A 24,485-nucleotide genomic window follows, 5' to 3' on the forward strand; every position below is an offset into this window, starting at 1 on the left:
GGACCGTACTAGTACCACCATTTGGACATTCCGGATTATCCACGCCACCAAGTGGGTGACACCAGTGTACATCCTCTGGACACTTGGGACTTCCTGGGCCATACCCTCATGTGGTTCGGTTTGGTTAGATACAATTTTATTGTTCATATTTATCATTGTTCATTGTTTTTAGCCTGTATTTTCTGGCTCCACACCTTAAGAAATTGTATTAAACTGTTATAGATCTAACCAATCTTCCATTTTCATTTTTTTTTTTTTTTGCCCAACATTGCACATTAATAGCATTGTAATCAGCGCTGCCCACTCCCCCCTTTTTGTCTTTTTGTCTACCATTTCGTACAGGATTAACTACCCTGTCTCAGGGCAGCTGCTTAGTAAGACAACTCAGTCAGGCGCACCTGATCCCGAATCACCCAGTGTGACTAGGGTTCACCCCCTTCTTTTTCCATTAATCCCCCTCCTCCTCTCCTTATCCCCTTTCTTATCCCCAATGTTCATATAGTATAAACTGGAATAAAACAACTTTGTTTTCAGTCTTTTTAGCTTTTGTAACCATATAAGTTGGTCTTTGATGTATTGTGCCTGATGCAGAGCCAGAAGCAAAAGGGTTTATGGATGCATCTCGTGGATTTGAGCAAACTGTACCAAAGCCATCAAAAGAAATCAGTGAAGGCACATGTGAAGAATACTGTAGGTCATTTGCATATGTATGAAATGGATTGATTGGGCCACCCTTTCTGGGAAATGGACATTTCTAGGTGGCCACTGGGTAGCGACCATGCTAATGCACAGAAGTGTGGGCGTGTCAGCGGGAGCTGGCCTTTCCTCCCAATCTATCTATATGCCAACCACAGATTGGTATCTGAACTGGCCCAACAGCCCATCAATTGTCAAAAGTGCCATATCTCCAGCACAGCCATGACTATGGATGTAATCAGAAAAGTGGGTTCTTACATTAGCATGAGTTAGTAGGGGGTGGCTATGACCATGGGTACATCTGTCTCAGATTCAGAACCAATATATTATAAATGGAATACAGCTCGCTTATTGACACTGAAATTGTTAACAAGCATAAGATGACAGCGACATGCCAACTTCTACTGTAAAACACATAATTTGGAGGCTCCTACAGTATTATTAATCTCAATATCATTAATTTCAACTCACTTCCAGTCTATTCTGAACACCTCACAATATTGTTTACAAGGTAGTTGGATGACTAAGCTAAGTGACAGAAGTGTGCGACACAAACACTGGACTGATACTACACATTTTGCAGCCCACCTGGACTAATTCTGTACACTTAGCAGCACCCCTGGACTGATACAGCACACTTAGCAGCACCCCAGTACTGATATGGCAACTTAGCTACACCTCTGGAAAGTGGATGATTTATGTGTAGATCTCCGGCGTTGCTTAGGGCTTCCCTTCAAACATCAGCAGTTTTGGTTACAGGGATAGTCAGTCCCTTATAGGTACAGTACAAAGAAAAGAACTGCGTTTTTGAGTAAAGATACATTTTCACACAACTTGTAATTAAAAATATAAGCATTTATTAACAACAGCTCATTTGCAGTGGATGGGGACCAGGTTTGCCCCAAGTTACGCTAACCAATACATGCATCAATTTGATGACCAACATGTGCTGGGAAGTGGACTCGGGGTGTGCCTGGTCCTCTATGGCCGTTACATCGACAATTTTTTTTTTTTGGGATGGGGATGAATTATCTGCCACCACATTTGTCACATCACTTAATAATAATACGTTTAGTTTCAAATTTACTTCTTCCTATCACTGCACACTGATGAACTTCTTGGATGTAACGTTGTAAATCAAAGATAAGCAAATATCTTGTCTCCAATTTTTTTTTAAACCAGTTTCTAAACAAAAACAATACACGGTTGACACCAATATCTGGATTTTTTAAATGTCGAAAGGTGAATTGCACCAAGTCAGCATGTAGACAGGACAAAAACAATACCAGGAACGAATCCAATTATGAGTATAAAACGTTTTATCAACTGCTTTGTTTTTAAAAGGAAAGTCATGTATATTCACACAAATATGATGCTAATAATGAACAGCTGTAGCAATCAGCGGACATATTTGGCTGTAAGTATAAATACAGTGATCTGACTAAGCGAAAGACACCTTTGAAAAAGGTGTCTGGGGACCCCTCAGCGAAACACATCAGGCACCAGACACCCCATCCTCTTTCACCACCCATTGTGGATTACAAACCTGAACCAGAACCAGGACTTGTGCAGAATATACCGTGGGTCAGCAATTACCAGCAAAGGACTACTAGCAACTGTCACCACTCCATAGGATATCATCATTCTGCAATATCAAGGATGCAGGACTTATCCCATGAATCATGAGTGGTATACGAAACCGTCTTAGCCCATTTCAATTAATCGTCTGTTCCATGATATAAGTCCAATATAGGAACAGAGATCCATATTAAGAGGACAATTAGGGGTGTCTATTTCCTCATCCCTAGTAGAAACTGTTCAGCAGTTAAATAATCACATGTAACTTCTTACAGTTAATGGAGCTATTTATAAGAATGAGACTTTATGACAGTTTTTAATGCTTGCAAATACTGTTTTTTATTTATATTGTTTATATTGTAGACAATTTGGTACAAGATAAACCACATCTGGTGTCTTCACAAGTTAGATTAGTCTGGAGGTGTCTTTTGTAGACAATATGTTTATCCCACCATTTCAAAATGTTCACACTTCTTTCTTCGATCCTTACTGGGTATCAGATCATATTGACAGGTCGTTTTGTTAAAGGCGAACTTACACTTCATCTTGTCATAGTTTTTTGGTGTAAGATAACTAAATAAAATAAATAAACCAATAAAATTAGAGAAACATAAAATGTTATTCCTGTAGGGACTTTAAGTATACAGTACATACATTCTTCCTCTGTTCCATTACTGCAAATGTCACAAAGGTGAAATACTGTACCATTTTACCTCCACAATTAAATGTGTTATGTGATCAGGTGCTTGTCAGTACACCAATAGCATAAACATCCAAATAAGTGTGGACATACAGTATGTAGGCATATAGGGCAAAAGTAGTACGTGTATGTTCCAAGAAACCTCTGTTAAAAGAGGAAAAAATACAATTACTAAATTCAGAGGGGTAAATGTAATAGTGTCTGACATGAGGCCCTAGGCAAGATACCGGTTTGGGACCTTCCTCAAAAAATCTATAGTTTTTTTTTCTGATTGCAGGCAGCATTAATAAAGCCCATTGGCATGTGCACAGTCTAACAAGAACATCGGCATTGGGTACAAATCTGAATAAGGCTCTAGGTCTTTTGGAAGTAGGCTTAATACCTGTGTCACATTTAAAGTAAACTGACTCCCCACATACAATGGATGAAACCATTTTGTGTGTCCAAAAGTTTTTTTATCTTATCAAATTACATCAAAGGGACTTTGGGAGTGTGGACAGATCCATGTGATGTCATGACATCATGTGGTAGTCACGCAATGCTCTTCTGGGAACCTTTTGAATGGCCAGTATCTCTTTATCCCTTGGGACCTGCTGGGCCCTATGTAGGCTAATAGGTTGCATTGTGGAATGTCCGCCTCTAAATTGCCGGAGGTCCAGGATTTCATCCAAGAATGGGCGTATAGTGGCAATCAATTACAAGGCAAAACCAAAAACCAGACAGGTATTGCCACTTTAAAAAGATGGACATTCTCTGATGAAATCCCAGACCCTATTACATTTACACCAACATGCCCATCTCAGCTTTTCAGTATTCAACATGCATATCTCTAATACTGGATGTTCTTATTTTAAATTTCCTTTGCGAATAGGGGAAGAGGTTATTTACATGTGGGTTCACAAGTGGAATTGGCAGTGTGCTTTATTGAGTAATGGTTGGGGCATGTATAGAGCAGGAGTGTGATCTACTGTATAATGTGTTTTCAGTATGAATATTGGAAGTTATGATATTTGTATTAAATCTTTAGAATGTTCATTCATGCTTGATGCTATTGCATTATACTGGACCTTTAGATACAAAAGGTTAAAGCCTATTAACCCCTTGAGTGCCAACATGTCTGTGAGAGATTTTCAGAATATCTGCTAAAAATGCCAGCATCACTCACATTTGTTATATAAATTCAAATAAAAAATGTTGTGAAAAAGCGATTATATTTCCAATATAAGGTAAACATTACAGGTCATTATGATGAATAAAAAGGTTTGCTTGCCAATTTTTTACACCTATTTTGACAAATTCACTTGGCATTCAAAGGGTTAAATAGTTATTTATTTCTTTATAAGGGCTACCTTGTTCATAGCATGTACTATACAGAGTCCAAAAATGAATGAAAACATCCATAAAGTAATGAAAACACTCTATTCTCCTAAGTAGCACTCTCAAATCTGGGAACAGACATGAGAGTCAGCGAAAGAAGCACTTGGGTCTTCAACTAGATGAAGAGTACTAAAAGTTGTCAGAAATGCAGTTGGGTCTACTGTAGCTAAATCTACACATTGATTAAAGAAAATTCTTATAAGGTTTACTATCAATGGTAACACAAGGTCTAGTCCCGTTAGAGACAAAGACAAGGGCGCCTGGGAGTATGAGCTGATCTTCAAAGAAAGGCAGCTGCTCTGTTTAGGGGTAGTCCATCCCTAATAGTTCTACCATAGGAAAAAAAGAGATGCAAAAGAGAGCAGCGCCTTTTCACTACAACGATTGACACAATTTATATTGAAAGTGAAAAATATTTATGTAAAAACAAATAATACAAGAATAAATACAATATATTAAAAACTGATTGAATTGCTCACTCCTGGGGATTGGGTTGCAAATATTGTGACTGGTATGGTAAATGGATGGAAATATTACCAGGGTGGTACGGTGCCCCCCTCAGGCCGCTGGAGGATGCACAATGGGACATGCAATGAAGGTGGGTGACCAGGTGGGGGTATCCCAATGGTGTGGATGGGAAATAATCAGGGGGTATCCAATTGGTGGGGGGTAAATCAGGAAGCACCACAAGGTCGCAGTATAAACCCACACTGGAGGCAATGGTAAAAGTACCCAAACGGTAGGGTAGTCTAAATGAAGCAAGTAATCCTGTCCAGGAGTGAGAAACAACTGACGCGTTTCATGGCGAGCGGACGCGTATACCTGTAAAGTTATGCGCGTCCGCTCGCCACGCTTCGGGCTCGGTGGCTCGCTGCGCTCGCCACACTTTATAAAGTCAACTCCACGCCGACTTGGATAGTGGGGGTATGAAAAGGTCAGACGACGCGTACCGCCGCCCCTCGCGGGCTCGCTGCACTTGCCACGCTTCGGGTTGGCGTCAATAGTGGGGTGGCGTTAACAATGGGGGGCATTTCAACCATGAGGGGGGGTGCAATTAAAATTGGGGGTTTTGGGGCTTTTTACATTGGAGTCAATGTAAAATTGGGTCTCAGGGACCATTTTACATTGATTCCAATGTAAAAATCGTGTCGATTACGTAGATCGCATCGCATGTGATTTGGTTGCATGCGATGTGATCGACGCAATTTTTTCTGCCGCGATCAATGCAATCAAAATCGAGGGTGCCGTGCTAGGAAACAAGTACCCAAACAAGCAATACTGTATTTGTAAAAAACAGCATAATTAAAACGGTTAGGAGACAAACATATGATAACTATAATTAGCATAAAATTAATTTGCAGTTTATAGGAAGGAAAAAGAGAAAAATATAGTACAAAAGTTGTATAAGCAATCTATTTACTTCCAGGTTAGGATCAAATGATCAATCACAGTCACATGATCTGCCGGAGGTTTTATACTAATGCACAGATGGATCCGGGCTTTTCTTTGCAGGGGATAGCAATGGCGACGCAATCCCCCGCCACGCGCCATCTGTTTTTGCGAAAGGGGGCACGCGCGCACGAGATGCGCGCACGTCCCCTTCTGACGGCTTCCCCCAGGTGACCGCCGGCATGTTGGCGGTCACTCGGGGTTACCCGGGGTCCCCACCGCCTCCCCGCACCCCCCTAAACCTGTCCGTCTCCCTGAAGCGGAGACGGACAGGTTTCCGTCCCCCCCAGCGCATGGACACTGAGACGCGCGTGCGCATGAGACGCACGCGCGTCTCAGTCAGATGGTGAGCCAGGCTGCTGGCGGATCGCCAGCGGTGACATTCTGGCGATTCGCCAGCAAAGAAGAGCCCGGCCCCATCTGTATAAGATATACAACATATATGGCAGAAGGAATAGGCTGACCAATTCATATATAAGTATATTAGAAAGAAGGTATTTTTACCAGTAGTAATTGTGGATGCTTGCGTGGGAAGTTCCACTCGATGTGTGCTATCAACTCCGGTGGAACGCAAATGAGTTCCACCTCTATTTCCGCCTTTGATACTATTGTGCGGGCTTACAACTTTTTCAAAAAGTGAAGAGGAACTCCATTTTCTTGATTTATGTCTATACATCAAAGAGGGGACTCTAAATACTAAAGTTTTTCGAAAAGCTACTGATTCAAATAGCTTCATTGAAAAAACAAGCCAACACCATGGGAACTGGCTCGATGGAATCCCATATGGACAGTTCCTCAGGGTCAGGAGGAACTGTACGGAACAAAACGTTTATCAGGAACAATCCCTTGAAATGGGAACATGATTCCTGGAAAAGGGTTATCCACAAAACCTAATTGAAAAAGCAAAAGAAAGGGTTGATAACACAACTAGAGAATCCCTGATATATCAGGACAAAAAATCCAGGACCACTGATGAGGGAACACAATGGTCGTTCATTAGCCAATACCATTGTCAATACAGGGAGGTGGAAAATGTTTTTAGAAAAAATTGGAAAATTCTGTTAAAGGACCCTATTATAGGTCCACAACTCCCCTGCCCCTCGTTTCATATATAGACGTTCAAGAACCATCACAGATACTGTGGTCAGAAGTGCCCTGGATGTTCCTAAAAGGAGTAGCATTCGTAGCCGAGGCTTTCACCGTTGTGGCTTATGCCAAATGTGCAGGTCAACTAAAGGCACAAGCAAAATTAAGGAATTCCAAGTAAAAGGAATTAAATATCCTATAAAAGACATCCTAACATGCAATACGAGAAATGTAGTGTATGCTATCGAATGCAAGTGTGGTCTGGTGTAACCTTTTAATCTCTTAAAATTTATATGAATTTCTGTATAATTAATTAATTAATTTTTTATATAAAGAATTTTCTATATTTATAAACCTGATACGCTGTTTTTCTATTCCTTATCGCTTTTTTTGGGTATTATGAACATTTGAAATTATGGACATTCTCCCAAACATGGCCGTGCGGCTCAAGATACAGGAAAAAGTATGCACGGAGTTTTGAAACGCAAATAAGGAAGTAGATGTGAAACGCACAAGCGGCAGAATGAATATGACCACTTCCGGCCTTCACGGACATTGCGATACGTCATATCCGGAAGACGTAGCCGGAAAGAACAGCTGTTGGGGATTTCTAAATCATGTACGGGGATAAAAGAGCCGCCCCGGTCGATGATGACAACACGCTTCTGAGGAAGTGCTCCATTAGCCCGAAAGCGCGCTCAAGCTTATTGTCATCACCTAACGGACCGGACCTGTGGGAGACGCATCATCTCTGTGGGGAACCATTTGTACATTTGTGGCTGGACCGGCCGGACACCGTTCTACCCAGGATTGGGTGATATGTTTTTATTTGTTTTATCTTATGTGAATGCACCATTAAACTTTGTTATTCTTTCATAACAAACAGTATTGCACTATCGAGTTCTTCCGTTAGTCCTATAGGTAAAAAACCTGAGGAGGAGAACACAATTCAGATGTGGCCCAAAGACTGGTGATATGCACATATATGACCCACTTTTGTGAATGTGTGCTACTTAATTCAAAATCATCCAGAAATTGTATGACATTACCACACTATGGTCTTTTTTTGTTGCTCTTGTCTTTTGAGTCTTTAGATTATTTATCCATCCGCCTGGACTTATACAATACCTACTTTGTGTAAGTTCATTTTCATCTCCCAGTGGGTGTTTCACCAAAAACTTTGTTATTTCTGTATATGCTTTAAAGCTTTTTTTGGTGGAAGCTTTCTTGGTGTCACCCTGGGCAGAGTTGTTTGTTTGCGCTGTGGAGATCAGATATATTTTTCTACCATTTACCATACCAGTCACAATATTTGCAACCCAATTCCCAATCAGTTTTTAATATATTGTATGTATTATTGTATTATTTGTTTTTACATAAATATTTTTCACTTTCAATATAAATTGTGTCAATCATTGTAGTGAAAAGGCGCTGCTCTCTTTTGCATCTCTTTTTTTTTACTATCAATGGTACCTCAAAATGACAGAGACCAAAATGTATACTTCTGATTCCCCTTATGCTATAGAAATTAAGTTTTTACACATCTGGTAGACGTGACCAAAAATCTACTTTTTCCAGGATAAAGGGGGTTATTCTGGTTTATTCCTTCTGGCAAATTCCTTCTTAGATGGACAAAACCATGTGCACTGCAGGGGGGCAGATGTAAAATGTGCAGAGAGAATTAGATTTGGGTGAGTCATTTTCTGTGCAGAGAAAATACTTACTGCTTTATATTTACACTGCAATATAGATCTCACTTTGAATTAAAACCCCACCCAAATCTAACTCTCTCTGCAAAAGTAGCATCTACCCACCTGCAGTGCACATGGTTTTGTCCATCTACGAAGGAATTTGACAGAAGGACTAAACCAGAATAACCCCCAAAGTTAGGTTCCTTATTTCCTTACATGTTCCATAGGATTCAATTAGTAATCACTATTGCCTAGATGAAAAATCAGCACTTTTCTTCATTTTTTTTAGGATGAAATGGCAAGAAACATGTGAATCGGTGATCCATGTGTTTTTGACACCTTCCAGGCGAAATTGAAATGTTGTCTATTTTTTGTAATAATGGTAGAATTAAAGAGAATAGTATTGAGTGCGCACAAGTGATTGGAGTGCAGCTTAAGACTCAGTACATAAAGTGACATCCAACCACTTCAAAAATACATAGAGTCAAGGAAAACAAGTACAAAGTCAGTAAAGCTCTCCCCAAACACACCATGTGAAGAATACAATAAAAAATACTGTCCCTTTTTAGGAGATTTTCAGCTCTCAAAGCGGCGTGTAAATACTGTAAAAAAAGCCTTGGCTTTATGCAGACCATCCAGCAAGCATATTGCCAAGGGGAGATACACCACAATTTAGTGCAGATGGTTATGGCAATTGGAGTATTATATAGATTTCAGGAACACTCACAAGCTAGCTGTGTATATAATAGCATTCAGAGATATCCCACTGGCAAAACAGCAATTTCCTCAATGCAGGATGTCATCACATGTAAAAATTAAGAGAGAGTGATGGTGCAGATCAGTTAGACAAAACACCTTTTAATTTCACAATTACACTCACATATAGAAGACAAGATAAAAAGCGTATGTGGTATCCCAAAGGCAAACACTGGAACTGGGTGTCACCGATCCGTCCCTGGAGAGAAAAGATGTTGATTTCACTGACCCTCCGGAAAGGTCAGACTCCGGAAACAGGGGGAACGTCCAGTCAGTCAGGCTTAGGGTCCACAAAGTCCTGGTAAGCGCCAAATGCGTTTCGGATAAACCTTATTTCGGATAAATTCTTATTTATAATATTTTTTTAAAACTCCATTTTTTATACATATTTTTAACCCCTTCCCGACATTTGACGTACATGTACGTCATGGCCGGGATGTACTTCCCGACACATGGTGTACATGTACGTCATGACTTTAAACTGTCCCCGCGTCTGCCCTGACAGCAGACATGTCCCAGCATGCCCAGGGGGGGCGGCGATGCCTCCCCCCCGTCGGCGATCGCTGCGATTGGCTGTTCAATGTGAACAGCCAATCGCAGCGTTTTCCTGTGTTACCGGCGAATCAGATGCTCGGTAACACAGAGATCAATCACCGCCGGGTGTGAGGGGGCGTGAGGGGGTCACCGGTGATGACCACACCTCACCCCACCTGCCCCCAAGGCTGTGATTGGTCCGTCGGACCGACGGACCAATCACAGCCATGGCGCGTGATTTAAACTAACGGTGACTGCGCTGCAGACGCCATTCCGGTCTGGAATTGCGTGCAGAGCGGTCACCGTGCCAATCTGTCGTGATATACTGACCTGATCCTTGCCTGATACTTACCTGATCACCGCTGGTAGCGTGCTGCCAGCAGCTGGATGCTTCCTGGATCTTGTGACTTCCTGTGTGCTGCTGCTGCAGTGTCATAGAGTGACAGATAGTGAGAGATAGTGAGAGATAGTGAGAGATAGTGAGAGATAGTGACAGAGAGTGATAGAGAGTGCTATATTTTGTGTCTGCTGCCCCCCCCTTTTGTGCTGATCAGTATATCTGTGCTGATCAGCAACTTTTTGGGGGTGCAGGTTTTTTTTTTTTATATATATATACCTGTCAGTTGCACCAAAGGTTGTGCTGCCTGTGCAACTGACTGCTGCCCCCCCTGCTGCCCCCCCTTTTGTGCTGATCAGTATAAATTAACTGATCAGCAACTTTTTGGGGGTGCAGGGTTTTTTTTTTATATATACCCTGTCAGGTTGCACCCACAGTTGTGTGCCTGCTGCCCCTCACTGCTAATCAGTGTTGCATCACTGCATCACTGATCTGCAGGTTTTTTTTTTTTGAAAAGTGCAGTGGGGTTTTGTTTTTACACCCACGTTGCTTTTGTGGGTGTCCTGTGGCCGCTGAGCGCTGATCAGTGACATACATCACTGAACAGCATTTTTGGCACAGGGTTGATATAATTTTTTTTCTGCAGTTTTTTTAAATTGTTTTTTTTTGGAGAGTGCTGTGGTTTATTTTTTTTAAATTGTTTTTACACCCACGTTGCTTTTGTGGGTGTTCTGTGGCCGCTGAGCGCTGATCAGTGACGTACATCACTGAACAGCATTTTTGGCACAGGGTTGATATAATTTTTTTTCTGCAGTTTTTTTTAATTGTTTTTTTTTTGGAGAGTGCTGTGGGTTTTTTTTTTTATTGTTTTTACACCCACGGTGCTTTTACACCCACAGCGTCCTGTGGCCGCTGAGCGCTGATCAGTGACGTACATCACTGAACAGCATTTTTGGCACAGGGTTGATATAATTTTTTTTCAGCAGTTTTTTTAAATTGTTTTTTTTTTGGAGAGTGCTGTGGTTTTTTTTTTATTTTATTGTTTTTACACCCACGGTGCTTTTGTGGGTGTCCTGTGCCCGCTGAGCGCTGATCAGTGACGGACGTTACTGACCAACATCTGTGCTCAATTTTTGGCGCAGGAGCTTTTTTTTTTTTTTCTTTTAAACTTACACGTGTTAAAGCACTACATACACACTACATACCCCCCGTGTTGAAATAAAGTTTGTACCCCCCCTACACTATACACTACACTTAAAAATAATAAAAATGTCCCAATCATCGCAAAGACTGTTTTCAGCGGAGGAGGCATATGCCCTTCTTGCCTCTGACACTGACACAGCCAGTGAAGTAAGCGATGGATTGGCATTTGTCTTAAGCTCCTCTTCCTCCTCTAGTGATGAGGGACCCCCTCAAAGACGCCCCCGTAGAGCAGCTGAGACCCCCCCCCCAATGATTGATCTCGTATGGACCCCACCACCAGACAATTTTGAGCCCCAGGTTCCTGAGTTTTTGGCCAACCCAGGAATCCAATTTGATAGTACAGGCCTCAAAGAAATTGACTTTTTCAAAGTCTTTTTCTCTGATGATTTTATACATTTAATGGTGGACCAAAGTAATTTATATGCCCAGCAGTTTATTGCCCAAAACCCCACGTCATCATTTGCTAGGTGGACCCCTGTAGATGCAGTAGAGATGATGACGTTTTGGGGTCTGGTGTTACATATGGGCATAGTTAAAAAGCCAGAAATTAGGCAATATTGGAGTACAGATGTTCTGTACAGCACGCCACTTCATCGTATGGCCATGACCCGGACTCGTTTTGAGACAATCCTTAAATTTTTGCATTACAACGATAATGCACAGTGCCCACCCAGAGATGATCCCACCTTTGACCGGCTATTCAAAGTCAGGCCGGTCATTGATCATTTCAGCGCCAAATTTGCTGAGATGTACATCCCCCAAAAATTCATTTGTGTGGACGAGTCACTTATACATTTTAAAGGAAGGGTTAAATTCCGCCAGTACCTTCCCAATAAGAGGGCAAGGTATGGCATAAAAATGTATAAGCTGTGCGAAAGTACCTCAGGGTACACCCACAGGTTTAGGGTATATGAAGGGAAGGACACAAGAATTGAACCGCCAGAATGCCCCCCCTCCCTCGTAGGTGTTAGTGGAAAGATTGTCTGGGATTTAGTGCACCCCTTCCTGGATAAAGGTTATCACCTCTATGTGGATAACTTTTACACCAGCATCCCCCTGTTTAAGGCCCTTGGTTCAAGAGGTACAGCAGCTTGCGGTACTGTGCGCAAGAACCAAAGAGGCCTCCCAAAAACGCACGTTGCCCAATTACTGAGAAAGGGTGAAAGCAGGGGAATATGCACCGAAAATATGTTGTTGGTCAAATATAAGGACAAGAGGGATGTCCTTATACTGACAACAATTCACGGAGACAGTACCACCTCCGTCCCTGTACGAGGTACCAGTACCCACACCTCAAAACCTATTTGTATCCTAGATTACAATAAGTACATGGGCGGAGTGGATCTTTCAGATCAGGTACTGAAGCAGTACAGTGCCCTGCGGAAAACAAAAATATGGTACAAGAAGCTGGCCGTGTATATCATCCAGATGGCACTGTATAACGCTTACGTACTATTCCGTTCTACCAGCCAGACGGGGACATTTATGCACTTTCAAGAGGAAGTCATAAAGGGCCTAATATTTGGGAACCAGCAGGCAGAGGGCCCCAGTACTTCTAGTACTGGCCCCCGTATTGTATCAGGGCAGCATTTTCCAAACGAAATCCCCTCCACTGGAAAAAAGGGCAGGACACAAAAAAGGTGCAAAGTTTGCTATAAAAAGGGAATACGAAAGCAAACTATTTTCCACTGTGAAACTTGCCCCGACAAACCCGGCCTATGTATGAAGGAGTGCTTTAAAATATACCACACATATATGGATTATTAGGTTCATCATTTCACCGTGCTTCGGGGGTCTTGCTAATGCGACATAGCACCCACCATTCATTCCACCAGAATCTGTGCTGCAAAATCCAAATATCACTCCTTCCCTTCTGAGTCCTGCCATGCACCCAAATGGTATTTTTTGGTCACATATGAGGCATTGCCGTACTCGGGAGAAATTGGGGCACAGATTTTGGGGTGCTTTGTCTCCTTCATTCCTTGTGAAAATGAAAAATGTTGAGCCAGAACTGCATTTTTGTGTAAAAAAATGTAATTTTTCATTTTCACAGCCCAGTTGTACCACAATTGGTGAAACCCCTGGGGGTTTGAAATGTACACTATACCCCTAGATGAATTCCCTGAGGGGTGTAGTTTGCAAAATGGGGTCACTTGTGGGGGGTTTCCACTGTATTGGTGCTTCGGGGGTCTTGCTAATGCAACATAGCACCCACCATTCATTCCACCAGAATGTGTGCTGCAAAATCCAAATATCACTCCTTCCCTTCTGAGTCCTGCCATTTTTGGTCACATATGAGGCATTGCTGTACTCGGGAGAAATTGGGGCACAGATTTTGGGGTGCTTTGTCTCCTTCATTCCTTGTGAAAATGAAAAATTTTGAGCCAGAACTGCATTTTTGTGTAAAAAAATGTAATTTTTCATTTTCACAGCCCAGTTGTACCACAATTGGTGAAACCCCTGGGGGTTTGAAATGTACACTATACCCCTAGATGAATTCCCTGAGGGGTGTAGTTTGCAAAATGGGGTCACTTGTGGGGGGGTTCCACTGTATTGGTGCTTCGGGGGTCTTGCTAATGCAACATAGCACCCACCATTCATTCCACCAGAATGTGTGCTGCAAAATCCAAATATCACTCCTTCCCTTCTGAGTCTTGCCATTTTTGGTCACATATGAGGCATTGCCATACTCGGGAGAAATTGGGGCACAGATTTTGGGGTGCTTTGTCTCCTTCATTCCTTGTGAAAATGAAAAATTTTGAGCCAGAACTGCATTTTTGTGTAAAAAAATGTAATTTTTCATTTTCACAGCCCAGTTGTACCACAATTGGTGAAACCCCTGGGGGTTTGAAATGTACACTATACCCCTAGATGAATTCCCTGAGGGGTGTAGTTTGCAAAATGGGGTCACTTGTGGGGGGGTTCCACTGTATTGGTGCTTCGGGGGTCTTGCTAATGCAACATAGCACCCACCATTCATTCCACCAGAATGTGTGCTGCAAAATCCAAATATCACTCCTTCCCTTCTGAGTCCTGCCATTTTTGGTCACATATGAGGCATTGCTGTACTCGGGAGAAATTGGGGCACAGATTTTGGGGTGCTTTGTCTCCTTCATTCCTTGTGAAAATGAAAAATTTTGAGCCAGAACTGCATTTTTGTGTAAAAAAATGTAATTTTTCATTTTCACAGCCCAGTTGTACCACAATTGGTGAAACCCCTGGGGGTTTGAAATGTACACTATACCCCTAGATGAATTCCCTGAGGGGTTTAGTTTGCAAAATGGGGTCACTTGTGGGGGGGTTCCACTGTATTGGTGCTTCGGGGGTCTTGCTAATGCAACATAGCACCCACCATTCATTCCACCAGAATGTGTGCTGCAAAATCCAAATATCACTCCTTCCCTTCTGAGTCCTGCCATTTTTGGTCACATATGAGGCATTGCCATACTCGGGAGAAATTGGGGCACAGATATTGGGGTGCTTTGTCTCCTTCATTCCTTGTGAAAATGAAAAATTTTGAGCCAGAACTGCATTTTTGTGTAAAAAAAAATGTAATTTTTCATTTTCACAGCCCAGTTGTACCTCAATTGGTGAAACCCCTGGGGGTTTGAAATGTACACTATACCCCTAGATGAATTCCCTGAGGGGTGTAGTTTGCAAAATGGGGTCACTTGTGGGGGGGTTCCACTGTATTGGTGCTTCGGGGGTCTTGCTAATGCGACATAGCACCCACCATTCATTCCACCAGAATCTGTGCTGCAAAATCCAAAAATCACTCCTTCCCTTCTGAGTCCTGCCATGCACCCAAATGGTATTTTTTGGTCACATATGAGGCATTGCCGTACTCGGGAGAAATTGGGGCACAGATTTTGGGGTGCTTTGTCTCCTTCATTCCTTGTGAAAATGAAAAATTTTGAGCCAGAACTGCATTTTTGTGTAAAAAATGTAATTTTTCATTTTCACAGCCCAGTTGTACCACAATTGGTGAAACCCCTGGGGGTTTGAAATGTACACTATACCCCTAGATGAATTCCCTGAGGGGTGTAGTTTGCAAAATGGGGTCACTTGTGGGGGGGTTCCACTGTATTGGTGCTTCGGGGGTCTTGCTAATGCGACATAGCACCCACCATTCATTCCACCAGAATCTGTGCTGCAAAATCCAAAAATCACTCCTTCCCTTCTGAGTCCTGCCATGCACACAAATGGTATTTTTTGGTCACATATGAGGCATTGCCGTACTCGGGAGAAATTGGGGCACAGATTTTGGGGTGCTTTGTCTCCTTCATTCCTTGTGAAAATAAAAAATTTTGAGCCAGAACTGCATTTTTGTGTAAAAAAATGTAATTTTTCATTTTCACAGCCCAGTTGTACCACAATTGGTGAAACCCCTGGGGGTTTGAAATGTACACTATACCCCTAGATGAATTCCCTGAGGGGTGTAGTTTGCAAAATGGGGTCACTTGTGGGGGGGGGTTCCACTGTATTGGTGCTTCGGGGGTCTTGCTAATGCGACATAGCACCCACCATTCATTCCACCAGAATCTGTGCTGCAAAATCCAAAAATCACTCCTTCCCTTCTGAGTCCTGCCATGCACCCAAATGGTATTTTTTGGTCACATATGAGGCATTGCCGTACTCGGGAGAAATTGGGGCACAGATTTTGGGGTGCTTTGTCTCCTTCATTCCTTGTGAAAATGAAAAATTTTGAGCCAGAACTGCATTTTTGTGTAAAAAAATGTAATTTTTCATTTTCACAGCCCAGTTGTACCACAATTGGTGAAACCCCTGGGGGTTTGAAATGTACACTATACCCCTAGATGAATTCCCTGAGGGGTTTAGTTTGCAAAATGGGGTCACTTGTGGGGGGGTTCCACTGTATTGGTGCTTCGGGGGTCTTGCTAATGCAACATAGCACCCACCATTCATTCCACCAGAATCTGTGCTGCAAAATCCAAAAATCACTCCTTCCCTTCTGAGTCCTGCCATGCACCCAAATGGTATTTTTTGGTCACATGTGAGGCATTGCCGTACTCGGGAGAAATTGGGGCACAGATTTTGGGGTGCTTTTTCTCCTTCATACCTTCTGAAAATGAAAAATTTTGAGCCAGAACTGCATTTTTGTGTAAAAAATGTAATTTTTCATTTTCACAGCCCAGTTGTACCACAATTGGTGAAACCCCTGGGGGTTTGAAATGTACACTATACCCCTAGATGAATTCCATGAGGGGTGTAGTTTGCAAAATGGGGTCACTTGTGGGGGGGTTCCTAACTTTTAGCATCTTATGGTGCCTAGAAACCTACATGGTGCCTAAAAAATAATCTCATAAAAAGGAGGCTCCAAAATCAAGTAGGTGCTCCTTCTATTATGAAGCCTGTGGTTTGGTCAACGTGCACACTAGGGCCACATATAGGATATTTATGAAAACAAAAGAATTGGGGGAATCAATTTTTAGTCACATTTCTCTAGTAAAATCTACTGTGTTCCTTAGAAAAATGTATTAAAATTGAAAATCTGCAAAAAAAATTAAATTTTGAAATTTCACCTACACTTTGTTTTAATTCCTGGGAAACACCTAAAGGGTTAACAAACTTCCAAAATGCTGTTTTGAATACTGTGAGGGGTGCAGTTTTTGAAATGACATCATTTATGGGGGTGTCTCACATACAAGTCCCTCAAAGTCACATCAGAACTGAACTGGTCCCTAAAAAAATCAGTGTTTGAAATTTTCTTGAAAATTTGAGAATTTGCTATTCATATTTTAAGCCTCCTAGTGTCCAAAAAAATTAAAAGGAGGTTGAAATAATGATGGAAACATAAAGTAGACATATGGTCTATGTTAGTTATTAACTATTTTGAGTGCTATGATTATTTGTCTCACAAGCAGAAAATTTAACATTTTGAAAATTGCTAAATTTTCTATTTTTTTACGACATTTTGGTATTTTTCACAAAAAAACACAGACTGTATCGACCAAAATTTACCACTAACTTGAAGTACAATGTGTCACGAGAAAACAATCTCAAAATCACTGGGATAAGTAAAAGCAAAAAAAAGTTATCCCCACTTAAGTGATACATGTCAGATTTGAAAAAAAGGGCTCTGTCAGTAAGGCAAAAACAGGCTGCGTCGGTAAGGGGTTAATATATATTTTAAGATGATATATATTTTATACCAATCGATCCTTAATTGCTGCTAAAAGAATCATAACCTGCACCTAGCACCTTATTATGTATGTATTTACAGAGAATGGATACTTACATATTGTATTTCCTACCTAGATTGTTATGTGCGTTACAATAAAGCACATGCAAAGCGGTGGAACGCAAAAACCCGGGGCTTCCGGGTATTTGGAACGCACCGCCATCTTGGAAACGTAAGGTGCACAATTATACAGCGGCAGGTGCCGCTTATGGACAGCAATCAACAGGCACATAAATAGCGGCCTCTGGACTTCCTGGGATACGCCATTGAGAAAGGTTTATCCAAAACGCGTTTGGCGCTTACCAGGACTTTGTGGACCCTAAGCCTGACTGACTGGACGTTCCCCCTGTTTCCGGAGTCTGACCTTTCCGGAGGGTCAGTGAAATCAACATCTTTTCTCTCCAGGGACGGATCGGTGACACCCAGTTCCAGTGTTTGCCTTTGGGATACCACATACGCTTTTTATCTTGTCTTCTATATGTGAGTGTAATTGTGAAATTAAAAGGTGTTTTGTCTAACTGATCTGCACCATCACTCTCTCTTAATTTTTACATGTGATGACATCCTGCATTGAGGAAATTGCTGTTTTGCCAGTGGGATATCTCTGAATGCTATTATATACACAGCTAGCTTGTGAGTGTTCCTGAAATCTATATAATACTCCAATTGCCATAACCATCTGCACTAAATTGTGGTGTATCTCCCCTTGGCAATATGCTTGCTGGATGGTCTGCATAAAGCCAAGGCTTTTTTTACAGTATTTATACGCCGCTTTGAGAGCTGAAAATCTCCTAAAAAGGGACAGTATTTTTTATTGTATTCTTCACATGGTGTGTTTGGGGAGCGCTTTACTGACTTTGTACTTGTTTTCCTATTTTTTTTAATAGCAACATGGATAAAAATTACTCAAAGCTGCAGATAACACTGGAAAAATTATCAGGATGGTAGAAAATTTGGTGTCTTTAGTTTAAGTTAGCGAGAAGGAGTTAGGGAGAAGGAAAAACACTGACCTTTCGCCTACTGACCAATAAACCAACCTCCTTTTATATTTGTGATCTACAGTACCTAATACCTAGGCTGTTCCACTCAAACATGTTGATCATCTCTCACCACCCGCCATGCCCCCTTTTCTCTACCCCAGATTTATATCCTGTATTTGATCTGAGTCAATGTGTTACAATTATTTTTCTATTTTGTTGGGTTTTTTTTGGATGCTGCATTCGGTCATTCTTAAGCCATGGTTGTAATTGGGGCATTTGAATCAATATCAATATAAAAAAATATATATATATTTGAAAAGATTCATCTTACGCTGTGCAACATCTTATTTCTCCACCTAGAGAGCAGCTACAATCCAGACAACTTTCTGTCCTCCATGAGCTGCCAACTACATGGTATTCACCACCCTTGAAACATCCTGGAAACAAAATATATTAACAAAACTTTAGAAACCATTCATGTATACAAAATCATGATCATTGTAAAATGTGTGGGAAAGTTAATATAATCTTATATTACCTTTGTTGCTGACATATTGGGTAATTAATCAAATGTCAGAAATCTACTGCAGACTATTGATTTAAAACTGTATAAAGCTGCTATTGTGATTTTATATCTGTGCTATGTCGAGAACTTAGAAATAGTGGGATAGTGTCACTGATCTTACATCTCTTATGTCTGATCAGCACCTTTTGCTGGTGGGGGAGGTGTATTGGGAAGGGCAGTTAAATCAGGATGCACATATGTTTCTTTTGGCTGATATATTCAGTATAGCTTGGGACGCCAGTCCTTCAGGACGCTAGGGATCTAGTATAAGAAGGGTCTAGTTATAAAGGGTCAGCTTTAAATTATTAGCAGCGTTATACCGGCGTTCTACCAAAGGAAACCAGAAGGTAAACAACAAACCAATATTACTTCTGAAGGAATGCATTAAAACCACAAAACTCAGGAACATCATGTGGCCTCAACTCACACATCTGAAGAAGGAATATTTTCCGAAACATGTTATCAGGATGCCATCACGCTGACGGGAGGACTTTGTGACCATCTACCTTTGTCTCTATTCAAGCCTGTGCGGTGGTGCGCACCCTTTGCTATCCCGGGACTTACCATCATATAGCACCACAGCCCACCGCACCACCTCAGAACGGTGAGATAAAGACATTGATTGCCCCCGTTCAGATGTTTGTATGCATTCAATTGCATTATAAAACTGCATTTGCACTTTTGTATGAAAACGTTTTTCTTGTTTTTATTGTTATGTGAAATAAAATTGTTATTCTGGAGATCATAGTGCCCTGAACTGGGTCCAGATCATTTATAGCATATCCACTGCACTGTTATATGCGCCATCTCTGCTGACCATTTCTTCTTAGATTTGCTACACCAAACATTGGGAGTTTTTGCTCTTTTTCCGGTCAACAGAGGGCTGCTAATAACATTACAGCTAAAATTGTGCACACAGATACCACCAATCCCCTTTTTCCATTGTCTTCCTTGTATGGCTTGGCCATCTTACATTGTAACCTTCGTAGTGTGCCCACCATGGCTGCCTCATGTAGTGCACTTGTGGATGGGATGAAAAATACATGGACCTGAGTATACATTGAAATCACCCATTTTGGGTAATTTCTTTTATGGGTAATCTATTCCACCCAGGGTAATCCTACGCAGAGTGCCTAAAATGGCTGCCGCACTTGGTACCTTGTCAGGGTGGAGTACACAACCCATGGAAATGATTATCCAAAATGCTGCACCAATCCTGCATTATGCTTACTGTGTGCTCAAGGCTTTCGTTTGTCTGTGATTTGTCTGTTACTGTACCACCAACATCCTCTGTATTATGTGCATTGTTGTTTAATGTCTGTAAAGTGCCTTGAGTCCTGTTGGAGAAAGTGCGCTATATAAATTAAAATTACTTACTTATCATTTCCCAAAGTGATTAAAGCAATGTAACTATTGATTTGTGTTAATTGTTCTGCTCCATGGTACAACATAACGTAACCACCAGGTGTTGGGGTAACACCAGGTCTTAAGTTGGACAAAGCTGCTACAGGAGGCTGGGCAAGGCAAATAAAGGACTGGAGTTAGACTGGGACACAGTAGGAAGGACCAGACACACAATAACTTTAGCACACTACCATGTGCGACTGGTACAGGACCACTGCGGCAGACAGACAGGCTCTGGAAGTGGAATAGCCGCTAATAGCGACACAAACATATAGGTACATGGACCAGACTGGGGAAGAGTGCCAGTAGCAGAGTAGCAGATTTATTGACACGTAAGCACAGGTATATCCGATTCCACATAGAAGCTCAATAAGAGCAGTTACATAAAGGACACAATAATACAGCAGTTTATACACAAGACAAACAGAAGCTTACTATGAGCAGGTACAGACAGGGCAAGTTTTATCAAACAGGACTAAAGCAGAAGCTCTATTAGAGCCAGTGACATGTAGTGGTTGGTGAGGCTCTGGCTTGGTGGAGCCAGCGCCGGGTTGTGAACACTAAATAGACTGTGCCTGACTCCCTGCAGTGCCTGAAACATCTGTTAAAGAGAGGAATCCTCTCCTGTACACAGGCCATTATTACATGCACAATCAGCAGCGCTACACTGGTGGTGGCTGACAGCTTGGGCTGTCAGTGCCACTGTACTCAACAGGCATGATGTGGTCTCTGCAGGCTGTTGTGCGGGCTCCGTCGCTGCACCAGGGGTATGATATATATATGAGTGGAGGCACTCACCTCAGCAGCTGCAACAGGGACAGCACATTGGTTACTATCATGGACGTCGGAACATTTTTATAGGTTGGGGGGCAAAATAATCTCTCATTCTGGCACTCCTAAATTTTTAAATGTTGCTCCCTACGGTTTTATGAAACAGACAGAATGACACAGTAAAATGCCAGTTCTGCACTACGGGTCTAACTCATGTCTGTACACATATACGGTACCTATTATTTTTAAGCTACCAAATTTCCATTGCAGAAGTCCTCAGTAACTATGTACACATCAAGGTGCTAGGGTGTTCGGCACCCACCAATAATTCATAAATACACGTAACAGCCGCAAAAAGGGATGTGCTCTTACAAGGAAAGTGTGTGGACACAGAATATTGCCTCCAATTCAAAGTATGCTGCACAGTAGCAGAAGCTTATTCAGATTACACCACTATAATTCATATTGCACCATATTGTAGTTCCCCTTATACATGTTACATCATACATTAGTACCCCTTGTACAAAATGCCACAATAGTGGGCACAGACACACAATTCCTTAACAAAGTCTACCCATGTCAATCAACAAATACAATGGGTTAAATTTGCTAAGATGTGAAATACACTTCACGGGTCATGTTGCTATGGGCAACCAATCAGAAACTACTTATTTATTTACCACCCTCTAGAAGATAGATAGAAGGTAGACAGGATGTGATTGGTTGCCCATAGCAACATGACCTGTGAAGTGTATTTCACATCTTAGTAAAACTATCTCAAATGTTCAGTTATTAAAAAAAAAAAAAAACATAAATACATTAATTAAACATTTGTGCAGGAGGTGAGCAGTTAAAAGTTTCCCATTCTAAAATGAGGTACACACTGGGCATTATGCTGTCTGGTTAGATGGATCAGACCAACATATCGCTCAGCGTCACTTGCAATGATGGTAGGTATGATGTGCTGAACAATCAAATGTGGAAGTAACAGTACATTTATTAATAACAGTAGTGAATTTTCATTATATAATTGCCTTCTGCCCATATTGGCTTTTTCTGGTATCTGCATATGAGAAATGTGAGGTGGCAAGTTAATTTTAACTATACTGAATTTTATTTTGTTTAAAATGTTGCCCTAAATGGGCATTACAGACGGTGTAATGGTTAGCATTACTGCCTCACAGCGCTGAGGTCATGGGTTCTATTCCCACATTAGCCCTTACTGTGCGGAGTTTGTATATTCTCCCCGTGTTTGTGTGGGTTTACTTCGGGTACTCCAGTTTCCTCCCACAATCCAAAAATATACTGGTAGGGTAATTGGCTTCCAACAAATGAACCATAGAATGTCTGTGTTTTGCATGTACATTTGGTAGGGAATATAGATTGTAAGCTCCACTGGGGCAGGGACTGATGTGAATGTTTGAATATTCTCTGTACAGCGCTGCGGAATATGTGTGTGCTATATAAGAAACTGTTAATAAATAAATAAATGACCATTACAGACCAAAATTACATATGCTGGCATCATATGAAAAAAACATTACATAATTTCATCAACAGTTATTAATACAATAGTATTAGAATTGGGTGACAGTGACCCCCCCCCTCCCCCCTTACAAAAAAAAAAAATCAGTGGGCACCGGACAGCCCCACTCCATAGAATACAGTGTATGGGTCAAGGTAGATGCACAGGACAGGCAATAACTTACCTACCCAAGCACACATTGCAACTTCACCTTCATTCAGGCAATCCGATGGTGCCCCCAATATTGATGACCAGGACCTGGGCCTTGCTGGCTATGAAGCTCATACACTCCATTGAGCCATGCAGGTTGTCGATCCTGGGCAGCTGTCTTTCAGGGTGTCCGGTGAGTTGGACAGTGTGTACACCGTGCCCTGGATGCAAGAGGCAAACATGGACTCTTTCTCCAGGAGGAGCGTTGGGCTATGCCTCAGAGTGGGGTTTGGTGGTGCTCCAGATCTCCTTGGAGGCAGAGCTGAGGCAAGAGCAGTTTACATGCTGCTTCCCATGTCCCATACTGCACTGAGATCTGCTTTACTGCCAGAAGGAGTAAACTGTGGGAGTGTTAAGGCCGTTGACCCCAGCTGCCGGCGCCACTGCCTATTATATACTGTGACAGCAGAAGGCAACAGCAACAGTCATCATCGATGAGAAAGCAGGCGGAGAGGAGCCAGCAGGTTGCAGCAGAACTGGCGGCCCAGCGGCAGGAGCACTGGAGAAGTCAGTGGACATCTGTTTGTAGAAATGGCACTGGAAATTCCTCAGTGACTGAGACATGCTCTCTGCCTATATGAAAGCACACCCCTGTCACTGAGGCAGATGTGATTGCCCAATCACATCTGCTTCAGTGACAGGGGCATGCTTTGATATAGGCAAAAAGCATGTCCCAGTCACTGAGGCACTTCTATAGGTGCCACTTATATAGCTTTTTTTAATGGGCTTTTACAGCCCAGTGCTCAGCCCTGCCCACTGCCCTACCCAGTGCCAGATTAAGCCTTCGGGGGGCCCGGGGTACTTTAGCCAGGGGGCCCCCTTGCACTTGTCATTACTGGCCGCACACTGCATGGGAGAATATTATACTGTCAAAACACAGAGTAAAGGCAGTACAGTATAAACTTGGTCAATGGGTAACTGCACATACATATATACATATATATATATATATATATATATATATATATACACATACATACACACACACATAAATACATACCATATGAAAAGCCTGAGTTTGTCCCTCTGCACCTTACTCTGTAGGAGACCTCACAGTCCTAGTGCTGCCTTTGATTAAAAACCCTCCCATGACTAAGCTGCTGCTGCTGTTCTCCATGGGCATGTAATGAGCTCCACCAATTAGAGCTTAGCACAAACCTCTCAGCCTCTGCCCTCTGGTTTAAAGTGTCATGGGACTTAGTCAACTCCCAGTAATGCACTGCACACTTGTGCAATCAGTGTGCCTTGGCTCCCGATGCTCAGCACCATTAATCATTGTCACATTGGCAGATACAGATGGGGCAGGCCTCTTCCTTGCTGGCGAATCACCAGAACGTCAACGCTGGCGATCCGCCAGCGGCCTGCCTCACCATCTGACTGAGACGCGTGTGCGCGTCTCAATCTCCGTCGGTGGGGAACCC

At 42.1% G+C, this 24,485-nt stretch overlaps 1 protein-coding gene across 2 annotated transcripts in view; it reads right to left on the reverse strand.

The window, feature by feature from the left end:
• Positions 1-2,587: 2,587 nt before the first annotated feature.
• Positions 2,588-24,485, reverse strand: part of LOC146008971 (beta-microseminoprotein-like) — a 50,353-nt gene continuing 28,455 nt past the window's right edge. For both annotated transcript variants that reach the window (XM_083148851.1, XM_083148850.1), the window contains exons 3-4: positions 18,921-19,026; positions 2,588-2,847 (exon numbers count right to left, since the gene is read on the reverse strand). In XM_083148851.1, coding sequence (XP_083004977.1) covers positions 2,718-2,847; positions 18,921-19,026 — 236 coding nt within the window. In that variant the 3' untranslated portion in view covers positions 2,588-2,717. The remainder of the gene's footprint in view (positions 2,848-18,920; positions 19,027-24,485) is intronic.

This window comes from Crinia signifera, chromosome 6 (genome assembly GCF_055691185.1).
Source record: "Crinia signifera chromosome 6, ASM5569118v1, whole genome shotgun sequence".
NCBI classification, from domain to species: Eukaryota; Metazoa; Chordata; class Amphibia; order Anura; family Myobatrachidae; genus Crinia; species Crinia signifera.